General features: G+C 40.0%; 1 protein-coding gene across 1 annotated transcript in view; it reads left to right on the plus strand.

Annotated features, from left to right (window-relative positions):
• Positions 1–6316: 6316 nt before the first annotated feature.
• cdh2 (cadherin 2, type 1, N-cadherin (neuronal)) overlaps positions 6317–21140 on the plus strand; it is a 49920-nt gene continuing 35096 nt past the window's right edge. Inside the window, exons 1-2 of the mRNA XM_053489114.1 lie at positions 6317–6496; positions 10325–10433. Coding sequence (XP_053345089.1) covers positions 6449–6496; positions 10325–10433 — 157 coding nt within the window. The 5' untranslated portion in view covers positions 6317–6448. The remainder of the gene's footprint in view (positions 6497–10324; positions 10434–21140) is intronic.

Consider the following 21140-nt stretch of genomic DNA (forward strand, 5'->3'; position numbering starts at 1 on the left):
ATATATATATATGTGTGTGTGTGTGTGTGTGTGTGTGTGTGTATACTCAGCCTTTTTCAGGACTGTGTATTTCAACAATAATGTAAAAATCCAAATAACTAATACAGTGTTTGACACCCTTTCGCCTTCAGAACTGCCTTAATTCTGTGTGGCATTTATTCAACAAGGTGCTAAAAGCATTCTTTAGAAATGTTGGCCCATATAGATAGGATAGCATCTTGCAGTTGATGAAGATTTGTGGGATGCACATCCAGGGCGCGAAGCTTCCGTTCCACCACATCCCAAAGATGCTCTATTGGGTTGAGATCTGGTGACTGTGGGGGCCATTTTAGTACAGTGAACTTATTGTCATGTTCAAGAAACCAATTTTAAATTATTCAAGCTTTGTGACATGGTGCATTATCCAGCTGGAAGTAGCCATCAGAGGATGGGTACGTGATGGTCATAAAGGGATGGACATGGACAGAAACAATGCTCAGGTAGCCCGTGGCATTTAAACGATGCCCAATTTGCACTAAGGGGTCTAAAGTGTGCCAAGAAAACATTCCCCACACCATTACACCACCACCACCAGCCTGCACAGTGGTAACTAGGCATGATGGATCCATGTTCTCATTCTGTTTACGCCAAATTCTGACTCTACCATTTGAATGTCTCAACAGAAATCGAGACTTATCAGACCAGGCAACATTTTTCCAGTCTTCAACTCTCCAATTTTGGTGAGCTTGTGCAAATTGTAGCCTCTTTTTCCTATTTGTAGTGGAGATGAGTGGTACCCGGTGGGGTCTTCTGCTGTTGTAGCCCATCCGCCTCAAGGTTGTGCGTGTTGTGGCTTTACAAAGGTTTTGCTGCCTACCTCGATTGTAACGAGTGGTTATTTCTGTCAAAGTTGCTCTTCTATCAGCTTGAATCAGTCGGCCCATTCTCCTCTGACCTCTAGCATCAACAAGGCATTTTCGCCCACAGGACTGCCGCATACTGGATGTTTTTCCCTTTTCACACCATTCTTTGTAAACCCTAGAAATGGTTGTGCGTGAAAATCCCAGTAACTGAGCAGATTGTAAAATACTTAGACCGGCCCGTCTGGCACCAACAACCATGCCACGCTTAAAATTGTTTAAATCACCTTTCTTTCTCATTCTCTCTCTCTCTCTCTCTCTCTATATATATATATATATATATATATATATAGTGGGTACGGAAAGTATTCAGACCCCCTTAAATTTTTTACTTTTTGTTATATTGCAGCCGTTTGCTAAAATAATTTAAGTTGATTTTTCCCCTCATTAATGTACACACAGTACCCCATATTGACAAAAAATAAAACCACAGAATAATTTTGCAGATTTTTTAACAAAGATAAACTGCAATATTACATGGGCCTAAGAATTCAGACCTTTTGATGTGAGACTCATATATTTAACTCAGGTGCTGTCCATTTCTTCTGATCATCTTTGAGATGGTTCTACACCTTCATTTGAGTCCAGCTGTGTTTGATTATACTGATTGGACCTAATTGAGAAAGCCACACACCAGTCTATATAAGACCTTACAGCTCACATTTTATGTGAAAACAAATGAGAATCATGAGGTCAAAGGATCTTCCTGAAGAGCTCAGGGACAGAACTCTGGCCAGGCACAGATTTGGCCACGGTTCTAAAAAAATTCTGCTGCACTTAAGGTTCCTAAGAGCACAGTGGCCTCCATAAATTGAAGACGTTCTGGACAACCAGAACCCTTCCTAGAGCTGACCGTCTGGCCAAACTGAGCTATCGAGGGAGTAGAGCCTTGGTGAGAGAGGTAAAAAAGAACCCAAAGATCACTGGGGCTGAGCTCCAGAGATGCAGTCGGGAGATGGGAGAAAGTTGTAGAAAGTCGACTATCACTGCAGCCCTCCACTAGTCGGGGCTTTATGGCGGAGTGGCCCAACGAAAGCCTCTCCTTAGACACATTTAAAAACACCTGAAGGACTCCAAGATGGTGAGAAATAAGATTCTCTGGTCTGATGAGACCAAGATAGAACTTCTTGGCCTTAATACTAAGCAATATGTGTGGAGAAAACCAGGCACTGCTCATTACCTGTCCAATTCAGTCCCAACAGTGAAACATGGTGGTGGCAGCATCATGCTGTGGGGGGAGTTTTTCAGTTGCAGGGACAAGATGACTGGTTGCAATCGAGTCTTTTTCCCCAAAAGACTCATGGCTGTATTAGATCAAAAGGGTGCTTCTACTAAATACTGAGCAAAGGGTCTAAATATTTAGGCCCATGTGATATGTCAGTTTTTCTTTTTGTAATAAATCTGCAAAATTGTCAACAATTCTGTGTTTTTCTGTCAATATGGGGTGCTGTGTGTACATTAATGAGTATATACTAATATATATAACTAACTATATATAGTCAGCAAGAAAACATTGAAAACTAAATATTGTTGCAGAGCAAGTACATTCATTCATGGAAAAGGTATTCCCTGATGCCAGTGGCCTTCCCTCACCCTGAAACATTGCAAGAAAAATTTCAAGAAACAATTTGAGGTACATGAGTTTGAGGTGTTGAATTGGCCCCCAAATTCCTTAGATCTCAATCTGATCAAGCATCTCTGGGATGTGCTGGACGAACATGTCTGATCCACACAGGACTAACAGTACTTAAAGGATCTGCTGCTAATATATTGGTTCCAGATACCACAGCAAACCTTTGGGGATCTTGTGGAGTCCATGTCTCAACATATTAGCCATTTTTGCAGTATAAGGCAAAAAAAAAACAAAAAAAACAATATTAGCAGGTGTTTTTAATATCACGCCTGTGTATATGAATAAATTTGTAGCTGATTGGTGTATGTTGGTGGGGTAAGGTTAAACAATTTGTTTTGTATATTTAAAAGCAGATATTAGTGTATAACATATTATGTCACACTAATAGTCCTTCATGCTGAGAGTTAAACTGAACTAAACTGTGACAAATTTCAGCCTTGTTATAAAGATCCCCTTGTCACTATCTCACAACCTAACAGTGTGTAGGGTAGGCTTTTATGTACGTAAAGTGTGATTCAATCACTTACACATCTGCGATAACAGCGTAAACACGCTTTCATTGGTAACTTCATGTAATCAATATATACTTCAATGTGTAACTATAATACTATCCACATCATTTCCAGGTTTTACCCACAACAGTGTTAACACTGATAATACTGATATCATGGAAATGTGATTAAAAGAAGTGTACATCCAGTTGTATGCAAATGTTTTTGCAGGGAATTTGTGTCATATTTACAAAAGCATGATACCACTGATTTTCTTCACACCCTCATGTTTGTTGATTAAGTGCCAATCAGCTAATGTACAAAGTCATGTTTACAGCACAGTTGATTTAGACTTGGTGACATTTGCCATGCTCCCAAAACGAAGCCAAAGCTTTTTATACAGAGAGCTATAAATGACAAAACTGACAACTAAACTCTGAATGGTATAAAATTTTACTTGCAATCACAGGCTCCCAACCCTGGTCCTACACAGTTTATTGCTTTCCCGGTTCTAACACACTCAGTGAAATCCAATCATCCCTCTGAACATCTAGCACTGCTCAGTTAGACCCAACACCTCTTAAGGTACAAGCAGGGCATGTATCAATGTTCTTCTCTGTTCAAAACTTCCCCCAGCTATCTTTGAATGTCCTCTTCATGAAGTACCTACATTTGCACTTTATTTAAAAGATGTTCTTTAAAAGAAAAACATTTTAGGCTGAAGGTTCTTTTAGTTCTGGACCTAGTGAAGGAGTATGAAGATGTTTTTGTGTTTTAAGGTTACTAAGGGCATTTGAAAAATGCTGTAAATGTAAATATAAAATACTAAACTATAAAGAACACAGTGCTATTCTAGGACCAGGGGCAGAAAACTGTGGTGTAAATTCTACCGCAAACATTTTATGAAGCAGTTTATTTTATATTTAGCTTGATAAATGATAAATTCCTCTAATTATGAGATAACTATAAACAGTATTGCTCTGTCTGACAAAAATACTTAATAATTTTTTCAATTAAATTAAATTTAGTTTTATTTATATAGTACTTTTAACAATGATCAGCATCGCAAAGAAGATTAATAAAATCAAATTTATATATATATATATATATATATATATATATATATATATATATATATATATATAAATCAATTTGTTATCAGTTTGTCCTCGATGAGCAAACCAAGGACTACGGTGGCAAGGAAAATATGCACCGAGATGTCAATAGGAAGAAACCCTGAGAGGACCCAAACTCAACTGAGAACCCATTCTCATTTGGGTGATATCAGATAGCTGGGATTGATCTGCAGACATACTGTGTGTGAGGAGGCTGGAAGTTCAATACAGCTGGAGAGGTTTAAATTAATATAGGGTCCACTTTTGTTATTGGAGGCTCAGGTATAAAATTGTTTTGGGGTAATTTCATACCTGGATTATTGACTGCAGTCACAAGTCATCAGAGAACAGCTGTCTGCATCAGCTGAGTCTTAGACCATCTTCATGGTACAGTGGAACCATTCACAGTCACCGCATGCATTGCATTTCAAGCAGACCACATGGGGTCTCCAGCGATGACATCTCCAATTAACAGAAAGTGACGAAGAAAGAGAGGAGAGAGATATAGAAAAGAAGAGAAAGAGAGATAATACCAAGTTAGCGATGGTTACAGTCACATAATGTATAAGGTGAATGTATATTTAGTTCAAACAAAGACTCCAGCAGTAGTAACTATAAGGGAAACATACAAGAGGGTTTCCTGGGAAGTACAGCAACCAGTCACCAGGCACCCTCAACAAATCTGAGTGATCTGAAGTGATAAGAAACTAAAGTGTTGTCCATAATGCCATGAAGTTATATTTCCAGCTGGCATTTAAACATAAACCACATATGCTGTACATTGTCACATATACATTACAGTTTAATGGAATTCTGTTCTATGCAAACTCCAGCTTGTGGCAGGGCACTCTTACAGCAGATAGTGTTGGATCCTTGACCTTTACATTTATGGGATTTGGCAGATGCCCTTATCCAGAGATGCTTGCTTTGAAGTCTCTCAAAAATGCATTTTGATACTTGTTCACTAGATCATTTTGTTTGCTTGTTTGTTTATTTGTTGTTTGGTGAAGTTCATTTTACCACCTATGTGCTAGAACAGATAAAAGGGTTGATGAATGCCTTCTTTGTAACCTGTAATGTAAGTAATGGGACCAGTCAGCTAGAGGTAGACGACTGGAGGAAGCATAGTAAACTGGGTCTAGGTTTTTGTTGTTGTTGTTGTTGTTTTGAATTTATTCATTCATTTATTCTCTATACTACTTATTCTGTACAGGGTTGTAAAAAGCCTGGAGCTTAACCCAGGAAACAAGGCGGGGTAGACGCAGAACAGCATGCCCATCCATTTCATGTACACACCACACGCTAACACACTTATTTACACATGTAATTTAAGAACACAAATTAACCTAACCTGTGTGTCTTTGGACTGTGGGAGGAAACCCCTGGACGGGGTGCCAATCCATTGCAGGGCACACACTCACACGCTTATTCACACACGACGGACAAATTTGGGAACGGCAATTAGCCTAATTTGTATGTCTTTGGACTGTGGAAGGAAACCAGAGCACTCGGAGGAAACCCACCAAGCACGGGGAGGACTTGCAAACTCCATGCACACAGACCTGAAGGGGAATCAAACTCTTAATTAATCACGATGCCACAGTAATGTTTTGCAATACTTGCTTTGGAGGCAAACATTATTGTTTTAAATCTAATCCTGTATGCTGCATGAATGTGTTGGAGAACTTTAAAAGGAAGGCTGATAAATAGTTTTAAAGGTCTGGATCAGCGCTCTGAGGCAGAACATGCCAGTAGCTATTGCAACAGTCCAGTGTTGAAATGACGAGGGACTGAACAAGCACCTGAATGACCCTATGTGGATAGAAATGGACAAATTCTTCGATAACCGGGGTTACCCCAAAGTGAGATCAGAACGGTCACTCCTTGAGCAAGGTCTTTAACCTTACTTCTTTTACCTGTCATACTGTCAAAGATTTATCACCCAAACTATATTTATTATTCAGTTTATTCAGTCTACGGTGTGCACTAGTGTGCGGGTTGTTTGGGACCATCAAAGTACCTCCTGGAGCCTGAATACAGGGGGCGAGTCCCTGGTGCTCAAAGTGGATCGTGAGTGTCAAGCATGAGCATCCGCTAGGTGGAGACACTGAGTAAGAACGGAGCAGGCGGAGCAGCAGCAAGAGCACACGCGCAGAGAAGACAGAGACGCACACGCAGGCACGCACGCGCGCACGCACACGCACAGAGCGGATCGCGCTGTCGCTTCATGCCGCCTACACTGCAGCTGCTGGACCGAACGCTATAACCGTCTTACACTGCAATCGGGGTGAGATTACAAGAGATCGCACCATGTACCGTACGGAAGGTGTGGTGCTGACGCTCGTCGCTGCTTTGCAGGTAAAACTGATTGCAATTTGTGTGTGTGTGATGTGCTCGCGCTGAAAGGAGGATCAGATGGTTGACGATGCTGTAGCATCATGTGTGTGTGTTTAAAGCTTTTGAGTGTTGCATACAGGGCTGTGCAACCTAATGCTGAGCCATCCTAGTGCATTGCTTATAGCGGATTTCTTCCATGCAATATAATGATGATGATGATGATGATGATGATGATGAATAAGAGCTGCCTGGTTATACACTTTGACTCGTGCATACTAACGTTACTTATGCTCGACCTATGGTGCAGTGCTTATTATTATACCGGGACTACCAGGTGCTTTGCAGTTTGCTTGCCTGTACAGTATAGTAGATCAGTGTATATGTCTATACACACATCCTGTGTAGATATATAGCAGTTCATTGACTTTGTATTGCTATCACAGTCCCTCGGGGCAGCGCGTGCGTGTGTTAAACGTCTCGCGCTGCACATAGGCGTTAGATCGCGTTCCATTCTGGACGTGAAAGTTTTGATTTATTTGTTTGTTTGTTTTTTCCCAGAGAAAGCCAGGCTCGATGTGAACAATGACACTGAAGGTTTCAATAAGCATGTAATGAAGAGCTCGTTGAAGTCGCCGCAGGGCGTTAATGCTGCTCCCTGAATGAGCTCCATGCTGAGACCCGCTCAGTCCTGCAAATCAGATCTCTCAGCTGGGGACTGCATGTGTTATTTACTTATTTAGTGTCCGGATATTCAGGATCAACACTGGTTATGTGCATGAAAGAGTAAAGCTATCCATCAGTGTCCCAGCCTCCAGTGCAAAGCAGGAGCACTTTCTTAATGCAGTGATTGCTTTGAAATGAAAGATACATATATTTTCAAAGGTTGCATGGAGTACGGTTTTGTTTGATGTACCCGAAAGAGATTCACGGTTGCTGAAAGGTTATGAATGGCATATCCCCAAGCGTTTTGTCCTCCCTTAACAGATCCTTCGAGGGTTTCCTTGCAGAAAATCACATCCTCCTGAGAAAGCTGGAGGTGTTGACTTGTCCGAGGAACCCAGTCAGAACACAGCTCCGTGTTTAAAGTAGTATACTAGTCATAGCATAGCACTGTCGCAGAGTCTGGGACCCCCAGGGTCTGCGTATATGTGGAGTTTACAAGTCCTCCCCGTGCTTGGTGGGTTTCCTCTGGGTGCTCTGGTTTCCTCCCACAGTCCAAAGACATACACATTAGGCTTATTGGCGTTCCCAAATTTGTCCGTAGTGTGTGAATGAGCGTGTGAGTGTGTGCCCTGCGATGGATTGGCACCCCGTCCAGGGTGTACCCCGCCTCAGCCCTAAGTCTTCCAGGATCCCCGTAACCCTGAATACATGATTAAGCAGTATATGATGAGTGAGTGAGTAAGTATTTTTGTATGATCTTCGTTTTATAGATGTTGTATTGTACTACATCTGCTCATCCTCTAACGTGTGAATGTGTCTACGTATTTGAAAGTCTGTGCAAATCCTGCTCATAAGGACGTAGGTGGGAGTCTGGTACCCACCGTGCAGCCCAGCTCCAGGTCAGGACTCTAGAGGTCATACTAAAAGGTCTTGATAAAAATGAGATGTGATTAAAGAAGTGTGCGCTGCTGCCTCGCTGTGCTCTCCTGTGTCGCTCGTCTCCTGTTTCCTCCTTTTGTGAATCCTTGTGTCAGCAGGATCTTGGCCGTTAATATTGATCTGTATGGATATTTGATACGCCCCGACAGCATGGTGCGGTGCAAATGCTGACGTTCGTGTTAAAACTCGGGTTTCTATTCCGGCTTCACCAGGTGCTAAGTACACACTGGAGAACAAAGATCTCATAGTGAGACCACCAGCACGTTTCTATGGAAATCAGCACAAAGTGCCTTATCAGGCATTGTGTGCGAAAGCGGGTAACAGGTCACTCAAGTCCCCTTTGAGGTAACAAGTAATTAACATGTTTGGTGAATCAGCCGTCTCATTAACAAACAAGGCAGCCGTCTCCTCTCCTCCTCTGATCTTACTCCAAAACAAAGAGGCCAGTTCACAGTGGACATCAGGAACCAAATACTGCATGTCTTTGATCTTTAACTTTACCCTCCAAGAGCCAAAATAGACGTTTACCCCCAGTCGGGTACAGAGGATATGTCGTACAGCGTTTGAACTAGATCTCGCAGCGTGGCTTTTGCACTTGATGTTGCTGTGTAAATTGAAAAGAAGCTTTGGTTGTTAGTCTTGAGTTGAGCGATGCTTTGTCACAATTTTTATTTTAGTAATGGCCTAATCTTAGTTTATAACAATGTCACAATGTTGTATTTAAAAAAAAGATTACATATTTACCACGACCTGGCTAATCAGGCACCAATTAAAATGACAAAGAGGCTCAGCAGGTATTTATCACACACAAAGGCTGCCCAAAATGCTGTCTACATAGGAAGTGTAATCCAATCTGCTTAGCAGCAGCAGTGACTTCCTTTAATAATAAAAAAATATATATATATAAAAAACATGATGCAGCATATCATAAGCGATAAGGACACTTCCCAGTTATGAGAAATGCATAATATGATGTAGGAGAGGACTTGCAAGGCTTGAGTATGCGTGCACCAAGTGTGCCTCCAGATCTGGCTTGTAAAGCCGGACCATGTGTTGGACAGTCAGCTCCACTTGGCAACGTCTCGCCCTCATGACCTCATCAGTCTAATTACACCCCACTCCAAAACAACAGATGCTTCAGTGCCATTGGGGGTTAAGGAAAGAGCAGTGGAGGTGGGGGGAGGACGAGAGAGGAAAAGAGAAGAGAGCGCATGGCAAGCCCTCGGGGAATACGACACTCATGAGATACACTGAATAATTTAGCAGACAGAGGAGAGGAAAGTTATTAATGTTTTTTCACCTGCAGCTGCTAAATCAATTGATCGATGCCCGGTGGCATTACACAATGAAAGATGCCCAGTGTGCCAAGAAACTATCATGAGCTGAACTGAGTTGGTGTGATTACAGGTCAATGTAACCACATTTTCATGCATATAATGTGTGCATGAAAAAAAAAAAAAAGATGGTAACCACGGCTCCGCCCACGTAGATCGTAAATGATGATGTGGTAATCAAAATGAAGATATACAGTATATTATCTCATAGTATGACATAAACCTTCATGATGACGCTGCTTATTGTTATATTTGAGGTGAACGCTCGTGACACACCTGTAATGCACAGACACCGGCCAAAACACACAGCAGGACTGGCCAGTTGTAATCATCCAAATTTTTCACCAAGACATTCAGCATCTTCACATATTAATCATAATTTTTATTTTAATAATACTAATAATTTTAACTACATTCTTTGACAAAAAGGAAAGACCTGGAAAAAAATGGTCAGATGTATACTTTTGTACTTTTTTTTTACATTTAAAACACACTTGTTATACATACAATGTTACATGCAAACATTTACCAATGTAAGCAGTGAGTTTTTAAAAAATAAATCGTTCCATAATTCACTATGTGGCGATTGCACAGAAGAATCTTGGGGAGCATCCAATATATACAATCAAGCTGAATATTTGGACTACAAAATAAACATAGAAACTTCTATTTGTATATGACTAAACCAAAAAAAATGAATTATTCATATTTGTGGTAAAGTCAAGAGATTGCCTCATTCCATTTCTCTTCGCAACACAGTTTGGTGCGTGGGTAAATATATTTTGCTGTAAACGCAGCACAACTGCTAATGATCATTCTGTCTCTCATAGCCTCTTGCCATATTGTTCTGTCTCATGTTCATTAAGTGTGGAGTTAATGATTACTAAGTGAAGTGCTTTGGTTGTTTTGGCAGGTGGTTTTGCAGGCTGTGGGGGCGATTCCATGCCAGCCAGCATTCACCCAGGAAGAGTACAGCGTTGTCGTCAATGACATTATTACGGAGGGACAGGCCCTGCTTAAAGGTGAGTGAGGAAGTCGTTTGCGGATTCAATTCTTCCAGCCTTCGCTGCTTGATGTTACAGATGGTCGAGGCAACTGTGGCGGATTGCAGCAGGATCCTCTCTCTATCTCTCTTTTCTGCCTCCCTCCAGTCGGATGATGAGAAAATACTGTGTGTGTTTGTGTGTCAGAGTCAGCTGGGGGAGGGTGCCCAGTTTGTGTGCCTGTGTTTGTGTGTTTATTCCAAGCCTGAGAAGAGAAAAGGCTGTGTTTAATCAGTGTGGTGTTTATGGGCTAGAGCACCCGTGTTTGTGTGTGTGTGTGTGTGTAAAAAGTGATGGTTTTACTTTAGAAGGAATGTGAGTTTGTTGTAATCGTGAGATATTTGCGGTTTAATATTAAACTGCCTGGTTTGCACACAAGCCTGAAACATCCACTGATCAATAGCATTGATTACACACCCATCCATGGAGGCCGTCAATAGCACAAAGCCTACTCACACGTACTCATATGGTCATTTAATCACAGTTCAAAGATCCACATGTGCTGACTTCAGCAGCAAGGAAATGCGAATGTGAATATTTTGCACTTACCCACAATGCCTTTTGTTCAGGGCTTGATTCGAAAGGGGGATTCAAACAAAAAGGTAAAAATGGTCCCCGTTGGAAAAAAAAAATCCTATCATCCCTTTCCTTCTTCTGTTGAACGTTTGTTAGGAATAACTTGATAAAGATCAGAAGTCATGATGTTGATATTTCTTAAAAGAATTAAGATAACCAGCGCTAACACATGCCCAGAGATAACACAACAATAAATCAGCTAACGATCATTTCCTTATCTTTGTTGCCTTATCTAATCTGGAATGTGTGATATTTATTGTTGGTTTGTGTTTATAATTATGAGACAAAACATTAGGGCATTTAAAAAAATCTATTTATTTAGTTTGTTTGTTATGAAATTGGAAATCTTGCTAGCTAAGCTAATCCTAAAGAATGAGGGCATTGAAAGCAGAAACCTAGCTAGCTAAGCTAATCCTGGAGTAACACATAAGAGAATTTACTATTGTATTTATACCTGTACCATGGTAGATAGTATAGAGCCATGGTAGTTTTAACAGTACTTATTTACTGATATAATACATGCACCACACTACACATAGTACTGTACTACCATAGTGCAAACTTAGGTACAGCGATATATGTACTATAGTATATGGTACTGTTATACCAGTATACTTTCAGAAATATGTACGTTATATATGTTTATGTGCCATAATGATAATATTAATGTAGTTTAGTATACTAGATTTTAGTATATGTTGAAAATCTTGATATTACATATTAATATAGTGCTGCCTGTACTACATACAGGTAGTATCTAATATGGTATAATTTGTCCAAACATACCATATTAGATACCTGCTGAACTTTGGTAGCCACTGTGGTACCCAATAAGTACCATGGTATTGGCCAAAGTATTCACCAGAGCACACACTATTTGTGATGGTATACACCATAATACTACCACGGTAGCCACTGAAGTGCCACAGTACCTACCCTGGTACTCTATATAGTGCTGTGGTGTCTACCATGGTAATGTTTTAATACCATTTGGTGCATTAAGGTGTGTACGTACTGTTCTTTAGCATAGTGAACTATAGTGCATACCATAGTACATTTCTTATGGGAAAACATAAATATTTAAAACATAAGCCTCCTTAACTCCTCTGTCGCTTAATTTACGATCTACTTTAAAAACCTAACATCTACATGACTTTTAAAGTCACGTTTTCCTCGCAGTGAATGGAATGTTATGGTTTTACATCAGACCTTCAGAGCTCACATTAGAGATGCACTTTGCTTTAATAATATAGATAAACCCCTAGGAACAGTTGGTTTCTGCATCTATTCAACACTTTATGGATGCATTTCTGTAAAACTTCTTACACATTCTATATCTGTTTAAAGGCAAAGGCACATTTTTAAGCTGTCTTTACTTTTGTTCTGTGGGAGCACACAGCTCCCACACTTACACACACACACACACACACACACACAACCCCACTAGCACCTACTCTGACCTAGAGCAATTAAAACAAAAGAGACAACCAGGGCTTAAGATTTCACACAGGGAGTCTACATTTCACAGCCTGGGGGAGTTTTCAGTACTTGTTTTATGTGTGTGTGTGTGTGTCCAGTAAATCCACCCTTGGTAAGTTATACACTTACAAAGAAAAGCCAGCTGATATCTGTGTTGACTCACAGATTTGCTTCCTGTGTTCTTTCAAGTTGAAAGATGGAGCACCATGACATTCTCTCTCGCTCTTTCTCTCTCCCGAACACACACACACACACACACACACACACACACACACACTGACTAAGCCAGTCATTTACCGCAGTCTCATCCCTTTTCTCTGGACTCCTCTGTTGGGTCTCGGTTAATACCTTTCCTAACAGTATCTTTTCTAATGCAAACGTAAAAACCTCATCCTTTCCATTCATCTCCTTTCTCTTTCTGTGTGTGCCTCAGGGGGTTTGACCCCTGTATGCAGATTATTGGGAGTCTCTTGTCTAACATGAGGAGGATGTTTTGTTTCAGTAAGACTCATTCATTGCCTCCTTTTTAAGGCAAATGACTCAGGGATGAATACTTTCACCGCTCCCCTTTTGTCTTCATTATAGCTGTGGAATACACAGTTTGGAGGTGTCTCACTGACTACACTGACGACCCACACTGATAAAATGTGCTTATGAAGCAGCACTACACTTTTGAGATAGGATACAGCCACGGGAACTTCCTGTTTCACCATTATTCATCTTCCCTCATTGACTGTAAGAAAGGTTACCAAATAAATCATTGGAAATACAGTAACTGAATGATTAAATGTACAAATTTATTTTTCTGGTAAAAACAGTCATATATCATGTCTTAAAAATAGCATCTGAACAGCCTGCCATGTTACACATTTCTACATCTTTGCTTTCTCTTTCTCTTTTCTAAACCCATTTTTGAAAAATATTTTTAAAAGCCTGATTAAAATTGGGAAACTTTTTATAACTCCATGTTTGCCATTTGCTGCGACGTTCTTTCTCACCAAAGACAAATACAGAATTTGTTTATAACTTTTCCCCGTTCTCTTGTCTTTGTGCCATCGGAGAAAGATAACACAGAAGGAACTCATGTTGGCTCTTTAGAGGAGATGATCACAAGGAGATGTAGTTTGTGAGGTGATTACATCGCTGATCAGAACCCACAAACACAGACAAATGTACATTCAGAGAGCTGCTCCAAAAGTGTGTGTTTGATCAGTTTTGATGAAAGGGCATAAGAGAATGTCATGCTTCAAGCTCTTTGTGTTTCAAAACTTTGACAAACTTAAATGAATCTTGGAAAGAGATAGAGAAAGGGAGAGAGAGAGAGACAGAAGGCTGGTGCATGGGGACTTTCTTGCAGTAAGTTTGTCCAATTAGGATGCAGCACTGAGGTCATCAGCATGCGGGTCAGCGCTCCTCAATGGGCTGACCGAACTGGAATTAAAAGAAGGACAGACCACATGTGTGTGTGTGTGAGCGTGTGTGTGTAAAGGGGTATTTTAGTAACTTGCTTTTGTGATGTCCGTTTTTTAAATGATAATATGAACTCTTAAGTCTGGCCCCTCCTTAACAGATTTGGACTGAATGAATAAATGGCTGATTGTCCTTGAAGTTTAAACTGATTGTGATTTATTTCTTTTTGGTTAATTGATTTAATTAATTATTTTATTTTGTTACTCTTATACAAGGTGTTCAAGTCAAATCAGGATTTTTTGTTAGTTTAGAATATAAGTCACACAGTTATGACTCTCTGTATATAATCCCCTCCTACACTAATACACTTTCACTAGTGCTTGGACAGCATAAGAGTTAGAAAGTTTCTCAATGCACCGTTGCCATGATCAGACTGCATGCTTCACATCACATTACTTGCTTTTTTAGTATTATCATTACATGTATAAATGATTTTAAAAAAATAGGCAATAATAATAATAAAAATTGCATTTCTCTAGGGAAATGTTATATCGCAAAAAATATTGTTATCGCAATATTCAACAACAATATTGCATATCGCATATTTTTCTAATATCGTGCAGCCCTACTGCAGTGGCCCTGGATCGTCATTCATGGATTAGCCTAACCTGCATGTCTTTGGACTGTGGGAGGAAACCGGAGTACCCGGAGGAAACCCACCAAGCACGGGGAGAACATGCAAACTCCATGCACACAGAGACGGGAATCGAGCCTGGCCAGGAATATGACAGTGCTTGCTTAGTTAATTGCTAGGTGTACAACAATAAAAAAAAAAGTCACTGCAGTTTATTTACTGAAAGCCATGTAACCAAGTCAAACATAAGCTAGTTATGTAAGTTTGCTTATTTAGATAAGTCCATCTGGGGACCTATGGGCACTCAAGCATATTAAGGAGAAATTAAAACTATATATAATGTTTAGTCCTAATTTAGAAGGTGTTAGCTGCTGTACGATTTGTACAAGAATAGATTGGAAGACCTGAGTATTTTTAAAAAGTCAAGCCAGATGTCAAATCCAATGCTCATGGGCCAGATGAGACCCTCTGTCTTGATTCGTCTTGCAAACTTAAAATCGAATTTCCGCATAAATACCCACTGTGTAACGTTTTCTCACTGCTACATTAACATCTAGGACTCACACCAGACATCAAATGAAGCAACTGCATGCGTTCCTCACACACCACTGCACAGCGCATGTGAACTCGGATCTCACAAAGCTTAAACGCTGGTTAAAAGCAACACCTATCCACTTGCATCTTAGGTGTGATTCAGTGATCTGTTGATAAAAAAAGATAGAAAACTGATTTTTTAAAAAAGACCGAAAAAGTGACGGATATTTCCTAACAGATTGGTAAAGATAGGTGGAAGTTTTAGTATTTTTATAAATGTTATTTACTTGTATGAGTCTGAATTAGAACAATATGTTCCAGATGTTGCTTCATTTTCTTCACTGTGTGCGTGTGTGTGTGTGCTTATGTGTGTGTGAGATTGGCTAAGTAGAGCTGCTGTGTGTGACAAAAAGCATGCACATTGTTCATAGATCAGATCACTGATGGCTCTATCTGCACAGAGCAGGCAGACGAGCTCATGCACTCATCCCCTTAATTACTGAATTATTGAATCGTAGCAGTCATGAATAATTAAGAGTTTTGTAAAAAGGACGCCTGTATTAAACTAGGATAAAGAAGCTGAAAGCTGTAAGTGTTAACTTTTACTCTGGTGTCTTCTCACCAGGGTTCAGAAACAAATCGAAAGAATTTATTCTGAGTAAAATCAGGACTTTTACAGTCTTGTGTTCCAGTCCAGAGATAATATTCCTATGCTGGTTAGTACTAGAAATACAAGAATAGGTTTAATTCCATTCCTTATACATAGGCTGTTTTTAGGGTTAGGGTTTAAATATGTCAAATAATCAAACCCTAACCCTAAATACAGCCTATATATAAGGAATGGTAAACCCTAACCCGATAAATAGATAGAGAGAGATAGATGGATACTTTATTGATCCCAAAGGACCCTAGGAGGGTCTCAAGTGTGTACAAAATACAGGAGGGCTTCAACTAGCTAATTAGTTTTTTTACTCCCTAATGTGACCTCATATAAGAAGATGCTCGTGGGTCGTCTCAGAGACGCTGAAATAGCGCATTTGGAAGGGGAGTGCAATAAAGGCAGTTTCAGGATTAGGGGTATTTCAGCTGCAGCAGGTGAGACTTGTTAAAGAAAAAGTTAAACATTAGACCTTTAAATCCATTCACATGGAATGTGGAATTTTGCTGTTTATCCATGAAATATCCGTGTATGTTTTACCACAGGCTGTTGTTATTTAAAGAAGTCTGATCGTAATGCTGCAGGTTGTCAACAGAGCAAGCAAACACTTAAAGAGTTAAGGATGACAAGAATGTTCTTTACCTCCTTTTTTAAATTTTTATTCTTCCAACTTGTTTGGAGCTGGGCTTCACATTGCTAAAATTTCTCTATGTCTTTCTCTCTCTCTCTCTCTCTCTCTTTCTCACACACACACCCACACACAAGCAAACGTGTACACACTGACATAGTGATCGATGATTTCAGGGTCTTTGTTTTGCTAGATCGATGTAAGGTAATGAAGTCTGTGTGTCAGAGAGAGAGAGAGAGAGAGATGTAGAAAGAGAGAGGGGGTGAATGAATGAAATAAATATACAGAAGAATTTGGAGTATTTTAAAAGCATTAACTTGACTAGGTATTGGCAGTAACATCATGATAGACAATGCAATCCAAAAAAATGCAAGTTTAAAAAAGGGGGAAAAAAAGGAATTAGAGATGGCGAAAATGAGTCGTGATCAGGTTATTGTCAAATATAAAGGTAAATCAAAGCTATTATGTAACAGGAAACAATAGGAAAATGTTATTTAATATCGATATTTTAATATGACTGGTATGTCGTTTTGTGCTTACACATGGTACGCATGCCCTATTCTAAGCTGTTCAGTTTGATACACGAGTTAAAGCTAAACTTTTATACATACTTCATACATTCAATCCCCCAGTTATGGCTGTTGAGAAATGAACGCAAAGAGTTTGACAGTGATTCTTCTCCCCCTCCGCAGTTCTCTGTCAGCTCGGAAACCTTTGCAAAGTGTCAAAGCTGAGGCACTTGGAAAAAACGAATCCCAAACATCCTTACTCTTACCACAACACTGTCTGTGTGGGTGTCGCATTTCATTCAGGTGTCATGGTCGTGTCAGTCGCAGCACGTGGCCCTGTCTGACCCAGGCTAAGAGATGTGTGGACTCTGAGTTCTGGCCTCAAGGCTGTTTGAGTTAATCTTCAACAGACAGTGCCGCAGGGTAGCTGAATTTTAAACTATTAAAGTATAGTGTGTGTGGGTAAAAAAGTACAGCAGGACTAAACCCTGGCCAAGATCGCTGTGTCTGTGAGATCCAGCTGGTTCTCATCCTGAGCTGATGGTGCGCCGTTATATTTGTTTAAAAAAAAAAAAAAAGTATGTATGTAGTTGGCTTTAGCTACAGGATATGTTTTTCTCCGTTAGATAAGTGCTTCGCTCAAGATCAAACGACGAAGCTGTGTTTGCACTTAGTACTGAATTATATTAGACTCTAACAAAGACGTGAGAGCTGGCACTTATGGATGCTTTTAGACGCATCGCTGCCGAGGTTCTGGCATTCTTATAGAAGAGACCGAGAGACTGACCCAGTAATGCACCATACTAACAAAACTCTCTCTCTCTATCACTCTCTCTCTCTCTCTCTCTCTCTCTATCCCCCTTTATAAGCCTCTTTTGAGTGTTAAAAGATTATTACTGGATGCCATGTTGTCATGGATTCCATTTTTTCAAGCGTCTTGTCAGAGGTCACACTTATTTCGCCTCCTTTTTTGTGTGTTTTTGAGTGTATGAAATTTGTCTTTTATCTTTTCTAATTATTATTATTATTAATATAATCTTAAATTTTTCCACTTTTGGAAAAATTGATGCATTGGATAGAAGGACTGGATTTTACTTTTGTTTTATTAAACACATGTTTAAGAAATGTTAATAATGTTAATGACTTAAAGAGGTTTAATACTTTATTTTATACTAAACTAAGAGGCCTCTATTGTTTTGTACTTGACATTCAGAAAGTGCCTTGTTTTGCAGAATAATATATGGTAATATATACTACAGTCCGGCCTCTGAATATGTATGGATTCATGTATTTGATAAAACATTTGTTGTGTTTTTTTTTTCGTTTTTATTTGCCAACGCTGGCTAAACGTGACATTAAAGCGAAACGTTCAAAAGCCTCTTAACTAACAGGCCAGTGTATGTATAAAATATTAGTTTACAGTACTTCATTTACATAATACTTAATTGAGTACAGTATCCGGACCCTGCTTCTCTACGCAGTCTTGCTAATAACCTCGTCTCGGATTGAGCACAGGAGAGCATTTTGACGGAGAACGATGCAGTGCATGTTGAGCGGTTAGACGGCACCTCGGGTAAATATTTCTGCAGCGCTTGCACATTTGGAAATAACACACACCCTCACAAGCCCACCCTTTAAATTCATTTGTATGTGATTGCCCTGGTTTTCAGTGTATGATGGATCACTGCTTAGTGTGCAGGACTCTGCTGTGTGTAATGTAGCTATCCAAGATAGAGAGAGAGAGAGAGAGAGAGAGAGAGATGGGTGTGGTAAGTTGGTTTATTAAGCCAAGAAGCATTTAATGGCTGTTGAGCAGCCATAAACAAATATTATGAAGTAATTTCAACCATAATTAATATAGTAATAGCATTTAATTACAGGAAGCTCGTATGCCTGCTTTGTGTGTCTGGTTATGTTCTTACCAGCGCCTAAAACTACAAAAGGGACTATCTTCTCTTTCTGTCTCTCTCTCTCGTGTGTATTCTTGCCGGTACGGAACACGATGACCGTTAGAAAGATAGCCCACAGTCAGAAAGCTAACGCTCACGCATGGCACACTCGAACACTCGAACGGGTGTCTGTACAGCCCAGGCACCCAGAGGTCAGACTTGTGGTTGTATGTGTGTGCGTGTGTAAGAATGCGGGGGTGGGTTGCAACAGCAGAGCCTGGTTTCAATCACAGGAGTTGATGGGATTGTGGTGGTGGTGGTGGTGGTGGTTGGTGGGGGGGTAACTAGGGAGACAGATAAAGCAGAGTGCCCTAGACAGCCAGAGAGGGTTAGTGCAGGGGAGGTGAACTCTGAGTCCGAGTCCACGAGCAATGTCAGGAATTCAGTGAGAGTGAGAGAGTAGGTAAAGCGAGGACAGAGGAGCGTAACGGCTGGAGGAGAGGAGCGAGGAGTGGGTATTGTGTGTGTAACGTGTGTTCAGTCTGCCATGTTTGTGGCTTATTTTAAGCTCTACCAAATCTCTGAGTGCCCTTTTGTGTAGGCTGCCCACTTTCAGCTGTGTGTGTGTGTTTTTGTGTGTGTGTGTGTGTGTGTGTGTGTGAGGGATTTGGGTTGGTCTCCAAGAGCACTTTGTATTAGTGTTTATGTTGAACCCTTGAGATGTGTGTATCACTGAAGCAGACCTAAAAGCACAGTGCTGTTGGTATCTACCCAGCAGACACAACACTCCCAGCTTCCCCCAACCTTAATCTCAGGCTTACGTCTGGTTTGTGTTCGCTTCAGAACAGGCCAACGAGCATTTGGGAGGCAGTGAAAGCATTTTAAAGAGAGCAGAATTTATTGTACGAAACACTGGAACATGCACCTGCACAGTATTCGACGTGAATAAAGGCTGGACGATTTCGGTTCTCCTGTTACGATAAGATTGTTAAGCTTAAAGGAGATATTGTCCAAGATGCAGCGCTGCGTGTTTAATGTAACTAAAATTTTTAATTCGCTTGGCCTTTATTTCTTTAGCGCCTTTAACAATAGACGCCGTCACAAAGCAGCTTTACAGAAATCCGGATGTAGATTTAGATCTCTAATGAGGAAGCAAGAGGCGGCGCTGGCGAAAGAAAAACCCTTGAGAGAAGAGGAAGAAATCTTCACAGGAGCCATCTACTTATTAGCGGCATGGGGTATACACACATGCACATGTGGAAGGGTGAAAGGCTTGATTAGCGCTAGAATTGTAAATAAGAGTCCTGGAATGAGCATTGGACAATCTTTATGGTTACAGCAACAGCTTTTAGATCTTATCCACTGAAACAAATGAAAAAAAAAAAAACTTTAGAATATTCATGTAGCACAATGCATGATATTTTAAATCAAAAGTGCTTTATTGTATTAAATATATTTAAGCAGTTATATCCTGCTGTAATGGTGTAGTGGGCAAGAAGGCACAGCCATAGTGCTATATCCAACAATACAGCACAACCTCAAGTGTGATATTGCTTTTATGCAACTGCTCTGCAAACACTGTTTATTTTCAACACATTATGATTTGTCTATTTGTTTTGCTCTGCTAACACATATTATTCTGAAACTGGTGGAACTAACTTACCATGACTGGAGGAGCTGGCAACTGACAGCCGGTGTAAATAAGGGTTAATGTAGTTTTTAGTTCTGGACCGGTATTATGTCGCGTTAGAGGTTTAATAAAAAAAATAAAAAAACACAACTTTTATGATTAGGGAGACAACTAGTCTTTTAAAATGACAAAATGTGTTTTCTTGCTAAAAGTGCCTCCATGACTTGGTTCTAATGTAGGTTTTGGCAGGCGACTGCTCTCTCCTCAGTATGTACCAAAGGACCATGCAAACCTACTTTCACCTATGCTGCAACTGACAGTTATGTATAGTTAAATATCGAAGGTGTTGTTGCCTCCATTATCACCACTTATAAAATGCATCTTGTGGAAAGCTGTTTTTTATAGTTTTCTGGGTCAGTTGATATATTTTTTTCTATGTACCTATAGTGAAAGCTCGGTAAACTTCATTAACGATTTGCCTTTTGCAAGTAACTTTTAACCATATGCTGCACTAATTTCTAATAAATAAATGAAAAACGCATTTCAATTGGGAATGTGGGATAATCTTTTCAAATCTTTGATGTCAAATCAGCACGACTGCTGTCGGCATCAGTAGCAAAATGTTTAAACTTATTTCAGCTTTAAATAAGTTATTTGCTTTGGATCAATTATCAAACACAGTTTTGAAAAGATTACAGCACTGTGCAAAAGTCTTGAGCCTTTTCTTTATATTTTGCTT

Source organism: Clarias gariepinus, chromosome 27 (assembly GCF_024256425.1).
Source record: "Clarias gariepinus isolate MV-2021 ecotype Netherlands chromosome 27, CGAR_prim_01v2, whole genome shotgun sequence".
Classification (NCBI taxonomy): domain Eukaryota; kingdom Metazoa; phylum Chordata; class Actinopteri; order Siluriformes; family Clariidae; genus Clarias; species Clarias gariepinus.